Raw genomic sequence first — 24,379 nt, forward strand, 5'->3', positions numbered from 1 at the left:
TAAAGGTTCCTGTTGATTCCATGGGTGAGATATGCATGTTATATATAATACACAGAGGATATTGCCCTTCGAGGCCGAGCAACACAATCTTCTACTTATATTGGGATCACCAACGCTATGTCAATTTTCTTTTTTCTTCACAAGTTTAGTTTAGGGCTAATGTCTCTATTTCTTTTTTTGTGTCAGCTGCTGATGGACAGAGAGATCCGGTAACATCTGCCGATGAGGAAAGCTCAAGTGCTGCATCACAGCCATTCTCCCCGCAGACTGTGAAACAGATCCTGGAACTGCTGTGTGATGAATCTGTAAGGGAGCAGGGGAGGGAAGGGGTATTTGAACTGCAAGTGGAGTCTTGTAGGCTTGTTCTATTTCTTAGGGACTCCAGATTGGAGGTCTCCCAGTCTCCCAACCATAGTTCTTGACTGTTCCTGCCCACTTTGGACTTTTGGGAGTTTACTTCAACTGAACTGTGTTCCCACTTACATAGTTACATAGTTAGTGAGGTTGAAAAAAGACATCAGTCCATCCAGTTCAACCTATGATGTGTGTGTGTGTTTGCTGTTACCGTACATTGTATACCCCTGTATGTTGTGGTCTTTAAGGTGCCCATCTAATAGTTTTTTGAAACTATTGATGCTCCCTGCTGATACGACTGTTTTCAGAAAAGAATTCCACATCCTTACTGCTCTTACAGTGAAGAACCCCTATGTATTTTAAGGTTAAACCGCCTTTCCTCTAGTTTTAGTGAGTGGCCACGTGTCTTATTGTATCTCCTTTCTCTGAATAGTTTGTTCCTTATGCTAGGGTCGCCAGTACAGTATTTGTACATTGATATCATATCCTCCCCTCAATCGTCTCTTCTCCAGAGAGAATAAGTTTAGTGCTTGTAGTCTTTCCTCATAGCTGATGTCCTCCATTCCCCTAATTATTTTTGTTGCCCTTCTCTGGACTTTCTCCAGTTCCAGCACATCCTTCCTGAGGACCGGGGCCCAGAACTGGACAGCATACTCCAGATGTGGCCGGACCAGAGTCTTGTAGAGTGGGAGAATAATCTCTTTATTTCTGGAGTGAATCCCCTTTTTTATACATCCCAGTATTCTGTTGGCTTTGCTTGCAGCTGCTTGGCATTGCATGCCACTGCCAAGCCTGTTGTCTACCAGTACCCCCACTTTACATTTTTCAACATTAAATCTCATCTGCCATGTAGTTGCCCACCCCATTATTTTGTTCTCTTCACTTCTCTTGCATTCTCAAAAATATGAGTAATTTAATTATGAACTATGCTTTCTGTTTGCAAAGTGAATTTTCTTCCTTACCCGCTTGCTGACCACCCTATAGGGAAAACAGAGAGGCCAATTCGCTGCTCCAGGTAAGAGGTGTAATCCTGAGGACAGGTGGGACTGGGTGCTATCCCGGCTCGCATCCATGTATACAAAGTGAGAAGGAAATTTGCTGCACACCTCCTCTGGTCCAATAGATTTTTTGGAACATGTAAAAAACTGCCACCAGGACAAAGACACAGACCATGGAAAGGTTGACGTGTTTCACACTAACAACGTGCTTCTTCAAAACTATGGTTTCCATGGTCTGTGTCCTTGTCCTGGTGGCAGTTTTATACATTTCAATAAATCTATAGGACCGGTGGAGGTGTGCAGACAATTTCTTTCCCAAGTTGTATACACAACCGCCCTATAGCAGATTTACTATATATACGTGATTCTGCACTTCAGGGTTGGGGGCGCGCCGCTTCTGCTGTGATTAGTCACAGCAGAAGCCAATAGGTGCCAGCCAATGGATGCCCACCTGCACCTGCTGATCAGTGAGGAGAGAGGCTGGACAGGGCTCTGCATATGTAAACAATGCAGAGCACCATCCTGTTAGGAGAGATGTGCTGGATTTTGTTTCCCTGAAAAGCAGGAAATAAAATCCAGCACATCCCTTAGTAAAAGCAGCACACAGTACACACATAAGTCATGACATCACTTCCGGGTACTCGGCGCCAGATTCAAAAAATGACCGCATTCAAAACACCCAAACTTAGCGTTTTGAATGCTTTTAAGTGCAGAGGAGGGGTTTGGGGTCTTTTAGACCCCCAGATCCCTCCACAAGAGTACCTGTAAAAAAAAAAATATACATATATATTTTTTTAATGTACGAAAATATCGGCCAATACCGATATGCAATGACCAAAATATCGGTATCAGTATCGGCAATAAAAAAAAAATATCGGACGATCACTACCATGGAACTATAGACAAAGCAGGTCAAGTGCCGACTTTTATGGCAAACAATGCTTTTTCTATTTCAATACAGCTGCATGTTTTTGAATAGAAAAAACTGCGTTTGACTAGAACTTCTGTCCACATGAACCGTTAAGCTGGTGTTGAAGCTTGGAAAATTGAGCTAATTGTATGCCTTTGTAATTTCCATCACCAATAAGACTCTTTCATTTTTTTAGGGCTTTCTTATAGAGAGTAAACTGCTGCAGCTCCTGTCTCCTCTGGAGAAAGACGATCGCTCTCTGATGAAGCTGGACTCCATATTTGGGGTATGTAGAAATTCAGATAACAATAATGCTTAGGATTAAAACATTTCTTACTTTAAAAGTTTTTAACAAAAATACAATACTCTAACTCAGGGTCAACGGCCTTGAAAAATTACATTTGTATGTTTAGCTTAAAGCGGTATTAAACACAAAACCAAAAATGTAATATATTGCAGCTTACCAGTCATTAGATGTGGTGGTTGCATTAGTCTTCCCTCTGTTTTCACCTGGTGATCTGGCCAGTAACACACCTTCTGTATTAGAGTGCCCCATCTCTGAATGAAGGAGCCCAGGGGCACCTTTGGACCGCAGCATTGTTAACCACTTCCCCCCTGGCCTATTACAAAATGACGGCCGGGTGGGACTTTAGTCATTCTGGGTGCACGTCATATGATGCGCCGTCCCTGCAGGCGCGATCTGTCACCCACTGTGTCTGCCGAACACAGTCGATGATAGATTACTGTACCGGCTCGCTGCCGTTATCATGTGATCGATGCGACCAATCACATCAGATAACATGACAATTGTACACAACGGATGGCTTCCTTTCATGCCATCCATTGTGTACAGTTGTGTTGCTAGCAGTGATTGGTCACAGTGATCACATGGCACACAGGGCCAATCACAGCCCATCTGTACCATGTGATTAGCTGTGGCTAATCACAACAATACTCACTAAATGAGTATTCCCTCAGTAAAAATGGTTGCTTATACCAATGAAATGTATTGGACTGCCTACTTTCCAAAAAGGAATCATTTGGGGGTATTTGTACTGTCCTGGCATTTTCAGGTCTCAAGAAATGAGAGCCGTCAGTACACCATGATTGATTCATGTTCAAATATATACCATAGTTTGTATAACTTTCATACAGACTAAATAATAAACACTTATTTGGGTTATTTTCACCAACGAAATGGAGCAGAATGTAGTTTGGCCTAAATTTATAAAGAACAAATTTATTTGCAAAATGTTATAACAGAAATGTAAAGGAACCGCGACCCACACTGTGTTTGTGGCCTTCCGTCAGTATACGGCTTTCTCCAGTCTTGAAAATAGATATCAGATATTCTAGCTGCCCCCCCCCCATACAAAGCTAGATGGAACTTAGCATCATGACAGGAATGCTTGTGTTTTATAGTCATTACAGCAAATCATCAGAAGAAAAAAATTCTTGAAACATTTTGCACGAGCTACTTAGTCCTAAAGCCATTCTATCCCAGGGTCATCTAAATTATAAAAATGAAACGAAGTATAGATTCACATGTAATGTCAAATCGTAATTGTCAGTTCCGTTACATGCTAGGAGAAGCCTTATTTACACAGAATAAAGCCTAAGAAAGTGTGCATATTTTATATGAACTTAATAGTGTGTGTATATATTGTAAGGGATTAGCTCGGTGGTAGGCGTGGATGACCCCTTTGGGGGTGCGTTTTCACAGAGAGATAGCCGATTAGAGGTTGAAAAACAATAGTTTGGTTTATTAGGTCAATTTTCTTCATACCAGTGCATGCAGCAAAAACATCAAAATAAAATAAAACACAAAATAAATCCTGCCTCTGTGGGCGGCTACCTTCTCACAGCTGGAACCTACCTAAGAAGTCTTTCCAACCTACTGTTGGGCCGACACTGCTGATCCTACAGCAGACACTCAAATGTCCATTTGTTTGCTTTTCACACAGCACAAACATTGTCCATTGAACATGTCCCTTTGTTTTCTTTCACACAGCACATGTTCATTTATAACAGGATCCTTTACTCTTCAGATTCTTCACATTGAACACAGTTCATTTAACAGGTCCCTTTACTCTTCACACTCTTCACATGGAACACTTCTCTTCACACTCTTCACATGGAACACTTTGTCTTCTCACCTTTGAGACGTCTTCACTCGTGGTTACCCTCCTTAGCTTCACATCGCTGTAGGGGGTCTTCTCCCATGCTCACCAGCTTGTCGGGAGGCACACATCCGACTGTCCCCCTCTCCCAGCCCACACGGCGACAGGAGGCAGCAGTCCTTCTCCCATGCCCACACGGCGTCGGGAGGTACACGTATGTCTGCCTTCCTCTCCCAGCCCACACGGCGACAGGAGGCAGCAGTCCTTCTCCCATGCCCACACGGCGTCGGGAGGTACACGTATGTCTGCCTTCCTCTCCCAGCCCACACGGCGACAGGAGGCAGCACTCAATAGATTTTCTCTGGACAAATTATAGAGACCTTGATCTCCTCATTCTGAACAGCTGAATGGTTTTCACTTCCTGCTGGCTCTCTCTGCAGCCAACACCCTATAGTATCAGTGAACTTTCAAAGCAGGTGGGAATGTGTCTCCTCTCAGTGACTACATTCCCAGATTTACCTGACTTCCTGTCACATACCCCCCCCTCTTGTTTCAACCCTAGGGTTGGGACACATATTTCCAGGCACGCATGTGTCAGGCACTGCTGACTCACTGATAAGCCTCCTAATATCCTCAAGCTTCCGGATGAAACTGTTTTGTCATCTTCATTGACAGATTTCTCATAAATGCCACACAGTTTGTCTCTCATCTCATATACACATTCTTCAACTGCATTTTTGGCATAATTTTGCTCCTTCTCGTTTCTGTCATCTTCATTGACAGCTTTCTCATAAATGTCAGACAGCTTGTCCCTCATAACCGTCTGTCCAATCCACCATGGAGGTCCGTGATCCATAGGCAACTCAATTTTGCTAGTCTTAAAGTCTTCAACATTCTTAAGACGCCTCTCTCTGCAATCAACAAATGATTTCCACAACACTTTGAGAACCTCTGCTTCACTTAGCTTTGTTCCAGGAAACGTCTGTACTTTATCAACTTTCCTTCCATCATCATATGGGTCAAAGGCAACAACACAGTTGAACCCAGCGATCTGGGTGGTATCCATTATAGACCTCCTCTCTGCATCAGTGAAGAAGCATGGAACTGCAACACATTCTTTTACCAGTTCCATTTTGGAAACACTCCCTGAAAGGCACTTATTCATTTGCTTCACGTTTTCACCAACAGCCTTAGTTTTCCCCACTAGGTTTTCAGCCTGAACTGAGAAATCATCACATTTCTTACTCAGCTCCTTTGTTTGCTGAAGTTCTAATGATACATTTTCCAATGCTTGAAGTTTTTGAAGGAACGGTTTATTCCAAAGGGGTGATTCAAGCCACATGTCATCACATTTCTGAGGCTCACTCAGGACAGACCCCAAAACACTGATCCTTTTAAAAACTGCATCAGGCACACTATCCCCTCTTTGGGACAGATCCTCTGTTGCCTGGAATTCCTCTTCCCGTTCCTGCAACGGAATCTTCATCTCTTCTACTTGCTGTTCTAAGGCTCGCTTAGACTTTTCTAGCTCCTGAACTCTTTTCACAACATCATCCTTGGAGCTGACCAATTCTTCCATTTCTGTACGCAGCTGTTTGTCAACACTTTCTAGTTCAGCCTTACACTCTAGAGCTTCCTCCAAAGAGCGAGCCAAGAACAGGGCTTTGCTCTCGTTATCACGCACCTCCGTTTCTGCACGGGCGCGTTCTTCAGCATATTTTGCAGACACAGGCTTCTCTTCACCAAGCATCTGATCAAACTTCTTTTTCACATCTTCAACACACTGTAATGAACCAACGCTTTCTTCCATGCGTTTTTTCATATCCGCTATCTGAGCTTGCAATGTTGCGACTTGCTCTGATAGGTTTTTCTTTGCTTCCGCCTCCTCTTTTAATTGTTCCAGGAAGCCATTTTTCTCATCTTCCATTTGTTTGAGCTTTGTGCTAAAACTCAGCCTTTGACACCTCTCCTCCTGTAAGAGTTCCTGCGTGTCTTGCAGCTGCGATTCCAAGATAGAAAAATCTTCCGCAATTTCTCTAGATTTGCTGTCTGCTTGAGAAAGCTGATTTGTAACATTGTCCAGCTCAACCTGCAGTCGGTTTGCCTTCTCTGACAGCTTAGCACACAATCGGTCACCTTCTGACACCTTCACTTGCGATTCCAGAAGCTGTGCCTCTACTTTTTCCCTCTTATGTTCACAATCTCCTTTTCCCTGCATAAGAGCCTTCACCTCATTGGCTAGCATCTGGGAATAAGAATGTAATTCTGCCACACAGGCTTCTTTCTCCTTTAACTGCTGCTGGACACGTTGGGCTTCCCCTTTCCAACTTTCACAGTCCGCACGCCATTCATTTACCACATTGCTCAAAGTAGTGAGCTCATACACAGTACTCAGTAATTTAGCCTCTCTTTCACTTTTCTCGTTGTCGCTGAGAGACAATGTCGTTTTCAGAGCGACATTCTGTTCCTGCGACTCCTGCAGGTCTATTTTTGTAGCTCCCAAAGACTGAAGACTTTTTTCCAGCTGATTACGCAACTCCAACATATCAGCCATACTTTGCTTCTGCAAAGTCTGAATTTCACTTTCCTTTTCCATGAGGATGGTATCTTTCTCCATTATAGTCTCTCTGCGTTTTTGCAACTCGACCAAAAGAAGAGCAGTGGATTCTTTCCACTGTAACACATGAGACTTGAGTAGTTCATTCATTTCCTGCAAGTTTCTATGCTCCATTTTAAGCAATTCCAAGGCTTGTTCCTTTTCTTCCATTTTCCGTTGCAAGGCATCCAACTCAGCCCTGCACACATACTCGGTTTCCTCCAAACCGATGGCCTCCATTGGCTGCTGGCGTCTCTGTTTCCAGCCTGCCATGCTCTCTTGATGAGCCTTTTGTTGAGCTGCAAAGCTCTGCTGAAAATCCGCATTTGCCTGCTGTTGAGCTGCATTTGCTTGCTGTTGAGCTGCATTTGATATAATCAGATGTTTCAACATCTCCTCCATTTTGAGTTTACTTTTCATCTGAGCACACTGCGTCTCCATAGCGGTTTCATCAGTGTTGCTAGGGACAACAACCTTCCTCTTTAGTAGACCCTCTTTAGGCATGGATGGGGCTGGTTCAGACGGCAACATCCCCTCCATCCATAGAATCCGGTCTCTCATTTCATCTATCTTTGTATTCTTCAGGCGTTTTGAACGCCCCATCTTCAATAACTCCACAAATTTTTCACAGTCCAGCAAAAAAAATTTTCAGACCACTGTCTCTTTAACACATGTAGTTTTTCTCTCTCTTGCGGGATCTCTTTTCCTGCACACACAGTTTGTGCAGTCACTTGCACCAGACACAACAAAGTTCATCAAATAATTTTGAGACCGCTGTCTCTTTAAAACACTTTTTTTTTTTCTGTCAGGATCTTCTCTCCTGCACACATAGATTGTGCAATCTCATGCACCAGACAAAGTTCATCAAACATTTGCACTTCCTTGCAGGGATCTCTGCTTATGCCCACTGCATACCTCCACCATATGTGAGGGATTAGCTCGGTGGTAGGCGTGGATGACCCCTTTGGGGGTGCGTTTTCACAGAGAGATAGCCGATTAGAGGTTGAAAACAAGACTGATTTATTCATGCAATTTTCTTCATACCAGTGCATGCAGCAAAAACATCAAAATAAAATAAAACACAAAATAAATCCTGCCTCTGTGGGCGGCTACCTTCTCACAGCTGGAACCTACCTAAGAAGTCTTTCCAACCTACTGTTGGGCCGACACTGCTGATCCTACAGCAGACACTCAAATGTCCATTTGTTTGCTTTTCACACAGCACAAACATTGTCCATTGAACATGTCCCTTTGTTTTCTTTCACACAGCACATGTTCATTTATAACAGGATCCTTTACTCTTCAGATTCTTCACATTGAACACAGTTCATTTAACAGGTCCCTTTACTCTTCACACTCTTCACATGGAACACTTCTCTTCACACTCTTCACATGGAACACTTTGTCTTCTCACCTTTGAGACGTCTTCACTCGTGGTTACCCTCCTTAGCTTCACATCGCTGTAGGGGGTCTTCTCCCATGCTCACCAGCTTGTCGGGAGGCACACATCCGACTGTCCCCCTCTCCCAGCCCACACGGCGACAGGAGGCAGCAGTCCTTCTCCCATGCCCACACGGCGTCGGGAGGTACACGTATGTCTGCCTTCCTCTCCCAGCCCACACGGCGACAGGAGGCAGCAGTCCTTCTCCCATGCCCACACGGCGTCGGGAGGTACACGTATGTCTGCCTTCCTCTCCCAGCCCACACGGCGACAGGAGGCAGCACTCAATAGATTTTCTCTGGACAAATTATAGAGACCTTGATCTCCTCATTCTGAACAGCTGAATGGTTTTCACTTCCTGCTGGCTCTCTCTGCAGCCAACACCCTATAGTATCAGTGAACTTTCAAAGCAGGTGGGAATGTGTCTCCTCTCAGTGACTACATTCCCAGATTTACCTGACTTCCTGTCACAATATATATATATATATATATATATATATATATATATATATATATACACCGTTTATGTGTGTGTATGTTCACATATATATATATATATATATATTCATAACTTCCATTTAAACTGTGTATAGCACACTTACTCATGACATCTAGTGGTAGAAATTAAAAATTAAATTTTTTTTTTTTCAGTGATCTAGTGGGAAAAGGTTGTAAAAAGTAATAATAATAATTGAGGGCCAGTTTCCCCAGAGACACAGACAGCTGTAAAAACCTGACAGGGTTCAATTCTCTCCCTATTTTGTCTGAAATGTTGCTTTCTGTTTTATAATTTCTTCATCATTGCATAAGTCAGCAAAAGCTGGAACATTACTTTCTACAACTTTATTTGATGTCCCTGATAAATAATAAAAAGAACGCGGCATAGCAGACTAAGGTTTAATAAACATGTAAGAAAAGTACAGGGCACTCTAATACATACCACTTTTCAGCTTCTGTTTAAATCCCTGGTGCCCGTCCTGAGGCCTGGGAGCAACATGCTACCCCAGGGGTGGGTAACTGCGGCCCTTCAGATGTTGCAAAATGATAAGTCCCGTCATGCCTCTGCCTCTGGGAGTCAAACTTGTAGCTGTCAGTCTTCTAATGTCTCATGGGACATGTAGTTCCACAAACGCTGGAGGGCTTTCCCAACCCTGTGCTACCCTGTTGACACGGTCTTACTTTTTTCAGTGCTATCCATCCCTTTTTTTTTTTTTATCTTTTTTACCTCTGTTTTTTATTTTTTATTTTAGCTCTTGGGATTACACAAGTGAAAGCATTTGTAAAGGGGTTGTAATAACAGTGACCTCTAGCAGTCTCTTGTAATGTGTCTTCAGTCTATAACTGTCTTCTGAAGCATACCCCCGGTCTCCAACAACTCCCTTAGAACGTTTGCAGTTTCTTACAATATCCGGTAGTATTTTTGCAGTATGCCTGTAGACTTTGACCATCTCCTGTTACAAGTCTGCAGTCTCTGACAGCTCCTTTACCTTTCATTAAGTGACTATTACAGTGCCTTGCGAAAGTATTCGGCCCCTGAATTACACACAGGTGTATTCTATTTATCATCATTAGTCATTTAGGTCAACATTGGATCATTCAGAGATCCTCACTGAACTTCTGGAGAGAGTTTGCTGCACTGAAAGTAAAGGGGCTGAATAATTTTGCACGCCCAATTTTTCAGTTTTTTATTTGTTAAAAAAGTTAGAAATATCCAATAAATTTCATTCCACTTCATGATTGTGTCCCACTTGTTGTTGATTCTTCACAAAAAATTACAGTTTTATATCTTTATGTTTGAAGCCTTAAATGTGGCAAAAGGTTGAAAAGTTCAAGGGGGCCGAATACTTTCACAAAGCACTGTATATGTGGTCCATAGGTGATGTCAAGGGTTGCACTTCAGAAAAGCATATTCTACTTTATTAAAACAGATGGTATGTACATGTTGCAAGTTATGTTGCAAGGTTTCTGGCTCCTTCTTTCAGCTTTATCATAAGCTTACTAGCAGTCCCATATGCCCCCCCCCCCCCCTTTCAGCCCCAATTCAAAGACTCTTGTTTTTTTAGAACTTGCTGATTAGAGCCAAAATGTCGGAAGGATCGGTGTGCAGTTCTAGATATTACACAGCTGACTCGCATGACTTCACTCAAGAAAAACCCCCTCATTTTTCTAATTTGCAGTGGAATAGATGGCACATAACTATTTTCAGTTGTAAGGCGTCATATAGTACATTCGATGACATGTGAGATATGTGTGTTTTCTAGGCCCTCCGGATAGAGGTGGAGGAAGATGTGTACAAACTGGTGGAATTTTTCTTGAAGTACAAACAACGCCATGAGTCTCTGCAGGTAAAACCTTTATCCCAAACACTGACATTTAAAGCAATTCAATCACATACAGTTTATATATCCTTTCCCTCTGATATTAAGTGTTGTCTACATGAAGACTGTATGAATTTCCTTCAGGATCATCTGTTATTGCCCACAACCCTGAAATGTACAAAAGGATTAATTGGAAGTGCAACAAATTGGTGTTGTGATACGGACATTGGATTGTCCAATTAAGGGTCCTCTGGGGTATAGGGAATGACATGATTTGTTCTATAAAAACTATGATGTAAATTCAGACTACTAATGGAATACAACTAAATCCAGGGCCATCTTACTGATTGGGCATGCTGGGCAGTTGCCCGGGGGCCCCACCTGCCCAGCGACCCAGGCCCAGCCAAGCATTAGTTCTGATTCCCGTGTTTTCCAACGCCAAACTTAGCAGGTGGCAAGCGTCTGTCGGCTCTGCACTGCTGTCAGGCCACTTGGACCATGGAGGGGGAGCCCACAACTGCAGGAATGCCTGTCCGCCTCCACGAGAACAGGCACACACAGGACAGTCGAGTCTGACTCCCGTCTATGTGTGTGTTCACCGACCCAGCAGCACAATTTAGAGGCTGTCATTAGCCTTGCAGTGCTGTAACAGTAAATATCGCCTTATCGATAATTTACATTTTTATTCTCGTGGGTGATTGTGTAGGCAGAGCCCCAGTGCATTGCCCGGGGCCCTTTAATGCTCTTAAGATGGCACTGACTAAATCGTGTGTACATGGAATTGAGTATATGAACACATTCTTGTTAGAATTGTTTTAGTTTCTATAAAAGCATTGTTGAAAAGGTGTATCTTTATATATTTCTCTTATGCCTTCAGTTCCTGTTCCTGTCTCTTCTGATGGTCTTTGTTTTTGATGGTCTTTGTTTTTTCAGGAAGAAGCAAGTGTCCAACATCCTCCTGCATCAACCCCCAGTGATCTTATTTGTCCCAATGATGTCCTTCAAGCCTTGAGAGACTTCACCATGGAGTTCCACCATTCTAGGTTCGGTCAAATCATAAGATTTGTCAAACAGTCAAGTTTCCCAGATTCAAAATAAAATAATTCAACAAATTATGTAACAGAAAAGGGAAATTTTGATGAGTTTGGTTCCTATTTTTATGTTTATAAGTTTCTAAATAAGTTATATTTATTTATAGGTTTTTAAATGTTTTTTTTTTTTTTTTTTAGTTCTAGGTCTTTATTTTAAAAGTAAAAATGTATGACATGGTGTATACATACCATTAAAATGATTATAAAGGAAAAAAAAGAACAAACATCTCTATACTTACCTGCTCTGTGCAATGGAATTGCACAGAGTGGCTCCAATCCTCCTCCTGTCATGTCCCCCGTGTGGTCTCATGGCTCCTCCTCTCTGTCCATTGCCCCATGGAAAGAAGTTTCCCATGGGGGAACTTGTTTGTGCTCGCTTCTGAGCCCCGCTGCTGTGTCCATTGACACAGACAGCGGAACTCGGCCCGCTCCCTGCTCCCTCGTCACTGGCTTTGATTGATAGCAGCCAAAGGTGCCCCAGCAAAGCCAGCAGGACCAGGAAGAGGGGGGAGAAAAGAGCTGCAGACGTGCACAGCGCTGCATCAAATGTGGGCTCAGGTAAGTAAGGGGGGGGGGGCAAAATTGGTGCCTAAACATTTTTTACCTTAATGCAAGGAATGCATTAGAGTGGTTGTAAAGCCTAAACATTTTTTACCTTAATGCATTCATTGCATTAAGGTAAAAATGTTTAGGTGACAACATCCCCCCTCACCCTCCCCCCCCTTTTACTTACCTGAGCCCTCATTCTATCCAGTGCCTTGCACGTTTGCAGCTCTTCTCTCCCCTCACTTCAGGGTCTTGCTGGCTTTGCTGGGGCACCGGAAGCCATTGCCTCCCAGTGCTGTCAATCAAAGCCAGTGACGAGGGAGCGAAGGGGTCGGGCCAAGTCCTGCTGTCTGTGTCAATGGATGCAGCAGTGGGGCTAAAGTACGGGTGCCCCAATAGGAAGCGGCTTCCGATGGCGGCACTGAACAGAGGGGAGGGGCCAGGACCCAAAAAAAAAAAGTGTTTTTTTATTTACCTACAATCACATTAGGGTAAAACACGTTTAGGCTTTAGAACCACTTTAAGTTTGGAAAGCATATTTTTTTGTATGGGTGTCTAAGGAGAAAGCCCAGCACTACCTTTATCCTTTCTGTATTAATGCACTAGAACAGTGATGGTGAACCTTGGCACCGCAGATGTTTTGGAACTACCTTTCCCATTAAGCTCATGCACCCTGCAGTGTAGTGGAGCATCATTGGAAATGTAGTTCCAAAACATCTGGGGTGCCAAGGTTTGCCATCACTACTCTAGGATGTTGTCATCTGCACGAGCAGATCATTCAGGTCTGTATAACAAAACAACTGTTATATGAGACTCCAGTTGCTTAGAGCTTTATCTGCTGGTTTAAAATATTAAAAATATATCCACATGTAATGTGTGTGATTTATCTACAATATGGCATAGCTCATAATAGTCACATTCAGTTGGACTTGTTCTGTAATGTTTAGGAAGTTTCACAAGTCCAGTTATATGTCATTATCTACTATGAACTATTCACAATTGTAACATTTTATATTTATCGGATTCAAAATATGATGCTTTATTTGTATATTGTAGTCCTCCAGCCACGGGCCGTGTAGAAAGTGTAAAGCCAAGCTACACTATGTAAAACCTGAGTCCATCCTCTTTGCCCGGGTGACAGCACTAATATTTGGCAATTATCTACGGAGGCACCCAGTTCTGAAATATGGAAGGCAATAAGGGTGTTTGAATGTTTTCCCCGTACCCAACTGTAGGATGACTTAGCCTTAATTCATGTTTTTCCTCTTGGAAAGAAAATATAATTTTACCCATTTACGACAAATGGAGGTTGTCTTTAGAACCCCCAACCCACTGATACTTACCTTTCCAGCACTTCCTCACTGCTTCTCTCTCCATTGCAGCTGGCAGAGCCTAGCCATGTGCTCTGTCCTGGTAAATGAGAAATGTAATTGTATCCCTCTAATTAGTTTAAAGGGTGAGAGAAGGATTGTTTGAGTACAAGCAACAACGAGGAAAGAGTGGGAGCAACTGAACACCATTGTTAGCATTGAGTTCTTTTTTTTTTTTTAAGCACCTCATCATTTAAAGCCCAACTCCTGGCAAAATGCATTATTTTCATTTTGGCTACAGTTGGGGGGCGGGAAAGGTTATACCCCTGTCAGGGTTTCTTTGCCGTCTGTGTCCCTGTTTTTAAAGTGTCGCTAAAGACAAAACTTTTTTATGTTGGATAGAGTGGAGATGGATTAGAGCCCCTGTCAGTTTTTATTACTCTCTGTTAGTGATTGGCCGATACCGATACCAATATTTTGGTCAATGCATATCGGTATCGGCCGATATGGGCTGATATTTTTGTACATTTAAAAAAAAAATTATTTTTTTACTTCACAGGTACTCTTGTGGAGGGATCTGGGGGGTCTAAAAGACCCCAAACCCCCTTCTCTGCACTTAAAAGCATTCAAAATACCAAGTTTGGCTGTTTTGAATGCTGTAATTTTTTTTAATCTGGCGCCGTGTACCCGGAAGTGATGTCACTCATGACATCACTTCCAGGTTTTTCCATGGAGACCCGATCAGAGCTGAATGCAGCTTTGATCGGATCTTCAGCAGCCATGCAAGCTGGTTGCCTGGGTCTCCCGGTGAGACAGGAGACCCGGGCGAGCCACAAAAGGCGACGGGGCGTCCCCTCCCGCTCCTTGTAATCACAGCCAATCGACTTCTCAGCCACATCGGTTGTCATTACAAGACAGCCGACCGTTGGCTATGGACGCCGGTAGCGGGGTGATGCCTCTAGCTGCAGGCATCATTCCGGTGCAGCACTTTCCCAAAATATTTATTATTTCAGGTAGGTACTTATATAGCGCTGTCAATTTACGCAGCGCTTTACATATATACAATGCACATTCACATCAGTCCCTGCCCTCAAGGAGCTTACAATCTAAGGTTCCTAACTCACATACATACATACACAGTAGGGCCAATTTTATACAGGATCCAATTAACCTACCAGCATGTCTTTGGAGTGTGGGAAGAAACCGGAGTACCCGAAGGAAACCCATGCAGGCACAGGGAGAACATGCAAACTCCAGGCAGGTAGTGTCGTGGTTGGGATTCGAACCAGCAACCCTCTTGCTGCTAGGTGAAAGTGCTAACCATTACACCACTGTATCGGCAATATCGGTAACCTCAGGGGCCGATTCCGATATATCGGGGAAAGTTCATGTCGGCCCTCGATATATCGGCTTTGCCGACAATCGGTCAATCTCTACGTCTCTGTGTCCCTGTTAGGGAGATTCACCCTTTCGATTTGTCCTGTTTACCATTATCATCAAGAGTGAAAGTAATTGAAAATCCCAAATTTTGGTTTAGAATAGGAAATCTTCCAATGGGGACACTAGTTCTGGTGACAACAAGGGATTCCCTCAATTTGGAGGGATTTCCTCCCACTTCCTGTTTGGCTATGGAACAGGAAGTGAAGGGAAATCTCCGCAATGGGATACAGATGGGGGAAAAAAAAAAAACTTGACAAGTGTTTGACCCTCCCTTTCTCTATCCAAAATAAAAAGTTTTGCCTTTAGTGACACTTTAAATTTAGTCCTGTGACCAAATGGTAAGTGAGGGGATCTTCCTATCAGAGAGGTAACTTTGTGTTAATTAAAAAATATTTTATCACTGTTTGTCTACTATTTGGAGATATTTAACCGAACTGCTTGTCTCAGTGACTGGCCAGCCTTATGGGTGGAATCGTGATTTAAAGAAGAACTCCAGACAAAACATTTTTTTGTTTTAGTTGTGTGGAGAAGGCGTGGAGCCTCTGTCAGATTTTTATTGATAACTGTATTCTGGATGGAGCAATATACAGATTTCACAGTTATATAAATGTGTAATAATAATAATAACATTAGAGTGTAAGCTCCTCTGGTACAGAGACTGAAGTGACTGGCTTGGTTTTCTCTGTACAGCACTGCAGTATATGTCAGTGCTATATAAATGTATAATAATAGTGTGTGACTATGGTGGGACATTAGGGTGTAAGCTCTTCTGGTCCAGAGACTGATGTAAATGATTCTGTGTGCAGTTCTATGTTCTGTGTAAAGTATTATGGAGCTGTATAAATGGGTGAATTAACTAAAAATATTATAAATTGCATTACAGAGAAAAGCTCCCCCATATGAGACAAGACAGGTCAGAAGACAGAGACAGCAGTGAGGATGCTGCCTACTGGGAATCAATTGCACACGTCATCCCTGAGCCCCGACTCAAAGTGTGGGATGCCCTGGTGTCCTCCATGGAGAAATACCAGTAAGACCAGTGACTAGTAACTGGTAGTAATTGGGTTGCAGTCCTGTCACTGACTTTGCATCAGTTTTTAATGCAAGTGTTTTATATTACCAGATTTATTTAAGAAGGCAACCAATCATCTTCTTTGTCAAACTTCCATTGTATTGACTGGTAAAAGATTAAAGGATACGTTCACGTTTTCAAAAAAAATAATAATAAATGCAAATTTTTTTTGCAGGTAAAAAAATATGCATTTATTATATTTTTTGTAATGGACCTGTAAAGCACTGCAACGGCGATCAGTAGATTGTGGGTGTAATGCCATGGTCTTGCAGTCTGCCTGTGTATCTGTCTGGCCATACCTCCGATATGCATGGGAAGTTACGCTGAGACAGGAAGACCTAATGAACTACCACAGTGCTCAACGGCACCCTGGCAGTACCTTGAGAACTACAAACCGACAGCTGCAAAGGCAGTCGGACCTTGTAGTTTTCCCATTCACAGAACACTGTGAATGGATGAAGGGGCCGGGCGGAGCCCCACATGGCCATGTTTTTGCAGATTGTGACAGCTAGCTGGGGATATCCCCCACTAGCTGTCAGAACAGGGGAGCGGGGGCTGGTGCATCTGTAACATTGATGTTATAGCCTGAATATGTAATAAATATGTAGCATGTTACAAAAGGTGAACTTCTCCTTTAAATCGCCAGTCCCCTCACATTTAATATTTCAGTTTTTAGTGGATGCTGAATAGTTTAAAGTAGAATTCCATGTTTAATTTGACATTAAATAGTTTGTTTGGGTCAAGCTGGCCCAAACAAACTATTGCCATTACATAGACACGTGGCTTGTGCGCTGTAATGTACAAGAGTAGCATTTGCTACATACAGTAAGTGACGAAGTAACAAAAAAATAAGGGGGAAAAAAAGGAACAATAGCCCCCAAGGATAGTAGGACTTTATAGGCAACCACCGATTAATCGCACAAAAAACGTACAATCTTAGATGGTGTAAATACATACAAAGTTTATTAGTATAAAATTACATAAAAACCATCACAAATTATGAAAAAACAGCAGTGCGACAACATACTCCTAAACCAAAAGAACCCATGTGTGGTCCATCAATACACAGGGTCTGTGTCTAGGGACCAAAAATATGGTCGACCTCCTGTGCCTGGAGCAACAGGATTCTAATGCGCAACTAAATGAGGAGGGAGGTTTGGGACTTTAAATGAAGCACACAGCTATAAAGTGATGAAAAATCAATGTAAAATATGTTTATTTGTACACATACACATATTGAGTCGTTTCAAAATACAATGAATAAATAGTATTGCTCATTAATAGCACACATATATATATATATATATATATATATATACACACTAAGACATATCGCCACACCACCGTGGTGTGGGTGGTTTTATAAGTTGACCTAGACTTCTTTATCAAGATGCATTGATAGATATTGGTTGTATGAACAAGTAAAACATCAGAAGTTAGTCATTGCGTAGCATCAAAAAAGGCTCTACGCGTTTCGTGGGTTCTTTCCACTCATTAGGAGCCGATGCAGGGTAAATATGCTTGTATCTGCAATAAAGAATATTTGTAGTCTAGTATTAAATACAAAAAGAGGGATAAAGAAGTGAAAAGGGGGAGAGGAACCTCCCCTGGTTACTCACAGGTCAGCTAAAGTTTTTCAAATGAGGTGCTGGAAGCCGAAGACATAGTGGGGGACTCATATCCAGGAGCAATGGTGGATGGACTACCATGGGAGTGGGATCCCCATTAAAAATCAAAAATGGTGCTATTAATGAGCAATACTATTTATTCATTGTATTTTGAAATGACTCAATATGTGTATGTGTACAAATAAACATATTTTACATTGATTTTTCATCACTTTTATAGCTTCATTTAAAGTCCCAGACCTCCCTCCTCATTTATCTGTACCAGGGATGGAGGCATATGACCCTACCCAGTCATTGCCTCATCTAAAGTCCCACATATCCTCACTTTTTTTGAACTAATGCGTAAGTCTACCCAAGGAATTGCTACATGTTTCGCTATGCAGCTTCTTCAGGGGATTCCATTGGAGCTAGGAGACATAGCATAATACGTATACAAGGATATTCATCAAAAAAACAAAAAGTGGCAAAGTAGTCCAGTAGCAGTATGGGTGCCTTCCTGTCTGCTGCCAGAATAAAAATAGCATTGGTGTGAGTGCTTCTCAGCCACTGGTGGTGTAAATTGTGATATTGTCAACCCTCCTCTCTACCTTGGCCATTCAAAGGAAGCTTTGTACAATATTCATTGATAAACATACAAGGCTTCTCTAGATGGCAAAAAAGTTCTCAGCTCAACTTTATTTAATTCTGGAAGCAAATGGAAAGTCGTTGTTACTGCTGCAGGACACAGCGGTGCTTATTGTATGTAGGTAATGCCACTACAGTCCATTACAGCACACACAGCAATAGCCTAGTTATGTAAAGGAAAAAGTTTGTTTGGGCTAGTTTTGCCCAAACGCACCATTTAAAGTTTAATTAAACCCTTAGTTCTACATTAACCACCAGGGAATGGATTCTGTTTTTTGTGGACTATTGGTGAGATCTCTATACTGAATTCTGACTCTGCTGTATCCGTTATGAGGGGCTTCCACCTTACCTGCCGGATTGTTATTTATTTTATAATATGGAGAATATAACAGTAGGAACACACAAAAGTGGACAAGAACATGCAAAAGTGAATTATGATATAAAAAAGGTTGGTAATTGTGCTACCCATAAGAATAGAGAGGCATTGTGTGTATAAAATACCACATTTTATATATAAAACAAAGTGCCTCTCTATTCTTATGGGTAGCGCCATTACCAACCTTTTTTATATCATAATTCACTTTTAACCCTTGTACCCCAGGGGTTGGTTGGTGGCAGCTTACACCCTTTTTAGTTCTATATTTATATACTCCATAGCGCTGGTCATCCCTGTTTTAACAAGAACATCCAAAACTCCCACATGGACAGGAACAGAGTCATGGATTGCGGCAGGGAGATCTCACTGTTGGAGCATCTAAGACATATCCGACACGTGAGACTCAGCCAGCCTGTGTGTAACATTCAACTATCACTGGCCCTTAAATTGTGATTGGTTGCCATAACCTTATTTACATGTAATATGCTGGATACAGGTGCCCACTGTAGGGAACATTTACACATCTGTAGATTAAATACAGCAAAATATTGAACACATTTCCTTTTTTGAGTATTTTATATTTAGCACTTAGGGTATTTCCGTACAGTTCTGTGGAAATTAATTTGTTATTCTTCTATTTGGGTCTTTTCACAACTCACGCACTGCTGAATGAATCCAAGCAGAATCACACCCTCCATCCTGTCTTTACTAGAAAGCCCTGCATCCAATGCAAATACAGTATGTGCTAATAAATTGTATTAATGAACTGAATTCTATCCTGTCTTTACTAGAAAGCCCGGCATCCAATGCAAATACAGTATGTGCTAATAAATTGTATTAATGAAATGAATACTATATATATATATATATATATATATATATATATACACTGCCTGGCCAAAAAAAAATTGCCACCTGGAATTAACTAAGAAACTAACTAAACTAAGCATGTAGTAAATATCCTATTGGATAGTTACTGCATGTGCCCAAAGAATGAGGTCAGCTGACTACCTGAATATACTGAATGACCAGGTTATTCCATCAGTGGGTTTTTCCTTCCCTGATGGCACGGGCATATTCCAAGATGACAATGCCAGGATTCATCGGCTCAAATTGTGAAATAGTGGTTCAGGGAGCATGAGACATCATTTTCACACATGGATTGGCCACCACAGAGTCCAGAACTTTACCCCATTGAGAATCTTTGGGATGTGCTGGAGAAGGGCTTGCGCAGTGGTCCGACTCTCCAATCATCAATATAAGATCTTGGTGAAAAATTAACGCAACAGTGGTTGGAAATAAATCTTGTGACATTGCAGAAGCTTATAGAAGCAATGCCACAGCGAATGCATGCCGTAATCAAAGCTAAAGATGGTCCAACATGTGTGAACCCTTTTTTTGGTGGCGACTTTTTTTTTGGCCAGGCAGTATATACTGTGTGTATATATATATATATATATATATATATACACACACGCACACACACTATATTGTCATAAGTATTGGGACGCCTGCCTTTACACGCACATGACCTTTCATGGCATCCCAGTCTTAGTCCGTAGGGTTCAATGTTGAGTTGGCCCATCCTTTGCAGCTATAACAGCTTCAAAGGCTGTCCCCAAGGTTTAGGAGTGTGTCTATGGGAATGTTTGACCATTCTTCCAGAAGCGCATTTGTGAGGTCAGGCACTGATGTTGGACGAGAAGGGCCAGCTTGCAGTCTCCGCTCTAATTCATCCCAAAGGTGTTCTATCAGGTTGAGGTCAGGACTCTGTGCAGGCCAGTCAAGTTTCTCCACCCCAAACTCACTCATCCATGTCTTTATGGACCTTGCTTTGTGCACTGGTGTACAGTCATGTTGGAACAGGAAGGGGCCATCCCCAAACTGTTCCCACAAAGCTGGGAGCATGAAATTGTCCAAAATGTCTTGGTATGCTGACGCCTTAAGAGATCCCTTCATTGGAACTAAGGGGCCAAGCCCAACCCCATATTTTTATCTTTTAACACTTGGAGAAAGTATTGTAAATGAAGTTCAATGCTTGTAATACCAAGGACAAACAAAAAAAAGATTTAAAAAAAATGTAAACGCAAAACTGACCCTGGAACATTTATTGTTTCTTTTTACAATGTATCTTTCCTCCATGAATCCCACTTTTGGGAATAGATTTGATCTGTCATTCACTCTGTGTTTTAGTGATGTCCTGACGAATCGATCGCAGCTTATCTCTGAAACTTCAGCACTGAGACAGCAGAATGGAGAGCTGAGGATGTTGTTACATCAGTACCTCAACTCTAAGGTAAGAAATGTTACTTTGATTGGATTAAATTCTCCATCACACCTTCTTATTGTTGCATTAGCCAAGTACAATTTTCTGTTGAGTAAATATATATTTGAGGATTCTATTTTATACCATATACAGTGAGGGAAAAAGTATTTAATCCCCTGCTGATTCTGTATGTTTGCCCCCTAATAAAGAAATGATCAGTCTATATTTTACTGGTAGGTTTATTTTAATAGTGAGAGACAGAATAACAACAAAAAAATCCAGAAAAACGCATTTCAAAAAAGTTTTAAATTGATTTGCATTTTAATGAGTGAAATAAGTATTTGACCCCTTCGCAAAACATGACTTAGTACTTGGTGGCAAAACCCTTGTTGGCAATCACAGAGGTCAAACGTTTCTTGTAGTTGGCCACCAGGTTTGCACACATCTCAGGAGGGATTTTGTCCCACTCCTCTTTGCAGATCCTCTCTAAGTCATTAAGGTTTTGAGGCTGACCTTTGGTAACTCGAACCTTCAGCTCCCTCCACATATTTTCTATGGGATTTAGTTCTGGAGTCACTTCTTTGTTGCTTTGGTCGTGTGTTGTGGGTCCTTGTTATGCTGGAATACCCATCCACGACCCAATTTTAATGCCCTGGCTGAGAAAAGGAGGTTCTCATCCAAGATTTGAAGGTACATGGCCCCATTCATCCTCCTTTTTATGTGGTGAAGTTGTCCTGTCCCCTTAGCAGAAAAATACCCCAAAGCATAATGTTTCCACCTCCATGTTTGACGGTGGGGATGGTGTTCTTAGGGTCATAGGCAGCATTTCTCCTCCTTCAAACACGGCGAGTTGAGTTCATGCCAAAGAGCTCGATTTTGGTCTCATCTGACCACAACACTTTCACCCAGTTCTCCTCTGAATCATTCAGATATTCACTAGCAACCTTCAGATGGACTTGTGCATGTGCTTTCTTGAGCAGGGGGACCTTGCGGGCACTGCAGGATTTCAGTCCTTCATGACGTAGTGTGTTACCAATTGTTTTCTTGGTGACTATGCTCCCAGCTGCCTTGAGATCATTGACAAGATTCTCCCTTGTAGTTCTAGGCTGATTCCTCACCGTTCTCAGGATCATTGAAACTCCACGAGAGATCTTGCATGGAGCCCCCAGACTGAGGGAGATTGACAGTTATTTTGTGTTTCTTCTATTTGCGAATAATCACACTGACTGTTGTCACCCTGTCACCAAGATGCTTGGCGAGGGTCTTTGTAGCCCATTCCAGCCTTGTGTAGGTCTACAGCAGGGATCCTCAAACTACGGCCCTCCAGCTGTTGCGGAACTACACATCCCATGAGGCATTTTAAAACTCTGACATTCACAGACATGACTAGGCATGATGGGAATTGTAGTTCCTGAACAGCTGGAGGGCCATAGTTTGAAGACCCCTGGTCTACAGTCTTGTCCCTGACATCCTTGGACAGCTATTTGGTTTTGGCCATGTTGGAGAGATTCAAATCTGATTTATTGGCTGCTTCTCTGGACAGGTGTCTTTTATACAGGTAACAAGCTGAGATTATAAGCACTCCCTTTTTCCAGAACTTAGCGATTGTGATGAGGATTCATTTAGTAAAAAATACACAATCAGGTGCAAGGAAAATAAAAAAAAAATGCATTTTTGCTTGCACATGATTGGACGATGGACTACTGCAACTCCCTCCTCACTGTCTTACCTTTACATAGGCCAGTGATGGTTAACCACTTCCGAACTGCTCACTAGAGCTGTACTGCGGCAAAGTGGCTCGATAACGTCTGGCGACGTAGACCTGTATTCAGACACAGCGGGAGTCGGGCCAGGGGAGGAGCAGCGGAGATCGCTGCTGCTCTTTCCCGATCGTCGGGGGATCGAGTGTGGAGATCCGCCCGCTTGTGTAAACAAAGAGGGCGGTTCTCCTAAGTGACAGACAGGGTCAGATTGCAGGGTTCAGCATAGCTGAACATGCGATCTGTCCCTGTGTCACTCAGTCACCTCCCCCCACACATGTTGACGAGCCCTGCATTAACCCCTCCCTCTCCAATAAAATTAACCCCCTTCCCTGCCAGTGTCATTTTTACAGTAACAGTGCATATTTATAGCTCTGATTACTATTGTAATGTCACTGGTACCCCCAAAAGTGTCAAAAATGTCAGTCAAGGGTCCAATCTGTCCACCGCAATGTCGCAGTCCCACAAAAAAAATCGCAGATCGCCGCCATTACTTGTTAAAAAAAACACACCAAAAACGACAGAAATCTTTCCCTTAGTTAGTAAACGCAATAACTTTTGCGCAAACCAATCAAAATACGCTTATAGCGATTTTTTTTACCAAAAATATGTAGCAGAAAACAAATTGGCCTAAAATGATAAAAAAATTGTGATTTGGGGGAATTTCATATAAAAAAATGTGAAAAATATTCTTATTTTTTTCAAAATTGTCGCTCTTTTTTTGTTTATATCGCAAAAAGTAAAAATCGCACAGGTGATCAAATACCACCAAAAGAAAGCTCTATTTGTGGGGAAAAAAGGACGTAAATTTCGTTTGGGTACAGGGTTGCATGACAGCGCAATTGTCAGTTAAAGTTGCACAGTCCAGAGTCGCAAATAGTGGCCCAGACGTAAGACAGCAAAATCCTCCGGTGGTAAAGTGGTTAAGTTCTGGAAAACAAGTGCAACTGCCCCTGCAGAGTACACAGCCAATTTGCCTTTAGTAAATCAGCCCCAATGTGTATTTTAGAAGGGAACTGAAGAAACCTTTTTCATCCTTGTTTGTATTGCAGAGGCAGGTTACTGTTTACTATGGCTGTATAGAATTATTTGTGGCTCTCCTTTGTGACTGCATTCAATTGTTTGTACTCCTTGTGGCCAGAGTGACGTGAACCTCATGTTAAACCTTCTGACTTTATCACTCATATTGTCCTTTTTGTTTCAATTTAAAGATCAACACAGAGCTGGAGATCCCTCCGACACAGATAATGAAGGTCGATTTCGCTCAGAGTTGATTCACCAGGAAGAAAATGTATCATTGGTGTAAAAGAAAAACGACAATAAACTCAGAGTCTTCTGTTTGTGTCATCCCTAGAACATGGTCGGGCCATTGAAATAGCTGTCATCCAAAAGAGAACGCCATTTTACCTTCCTGACCCCAGCATTAATAGAATGTGGTCTTACAGTCAGTCCTATGTTATTAGAGTGTTTTTAGAGTAACTTTTGCAATATCAGACCCCGTTCACACAGGGGCGACACCACTTGATGGG

The 24,379-nt window shown here is 42.2% G+C and overlaps 1 protein-coding gene across 1 annotated transcript in view; it reads left to right on the top strand.

The window, feature by feature from the left end:
• Window positions 1-24,164, top strand: part of DRC1 (dynein regulatory complex subunit 1) — a 73,242-nt gene extending 49,078 nt beyond the window's left edge. Inside the window, exons 12-18 of the mRNA XM_082249331.1 lie at window positions 187-305; window positions 2,459-2,548; window positions 10,681-10,764; window positions 11,671-11,780; window positions 16,008-16,154; window positions 21,018-21,120; window positions 24,062-24,164. Coding sequence (XP_082105457.1) covers window positions 187-305; window positions 2,459-2,548; window positions 10,681-10,764; window positions 11,671-11,780; window positions 16,008-16,154; window positions 21,018-21,120; window positions 24,062-24,124 — 716 coding nt within the window. The 3' untranslated portion in view covers window positions 24,125-24,164. The remainder of the gene's footprint in view (window positions 1-186; window positions 306-2,458; window positions 2,549-10,680; window positions 10,765-11,670; window positions 11,781-16,007; window positions 16,155-21,017; window positions 21,121-24,061) is intronic.
• The last annotated feature ends 215 nt before the right edge of the window (window positions 24,165-24,379 follow it).

This window comes from Pelophylax lessonae (genome assembly GCF_965119305.1).
Source record: "Pelophylax lessonae genome assembly, chromosome: 3".
In the NCBI taxonomy this organism is placed as follows: domain Eukaryota; kingdom Metazoa; phylum Chordata; class Amphibia; order Anura; family Ranidae; genus Pelophylax; species Pelophylax lessonae.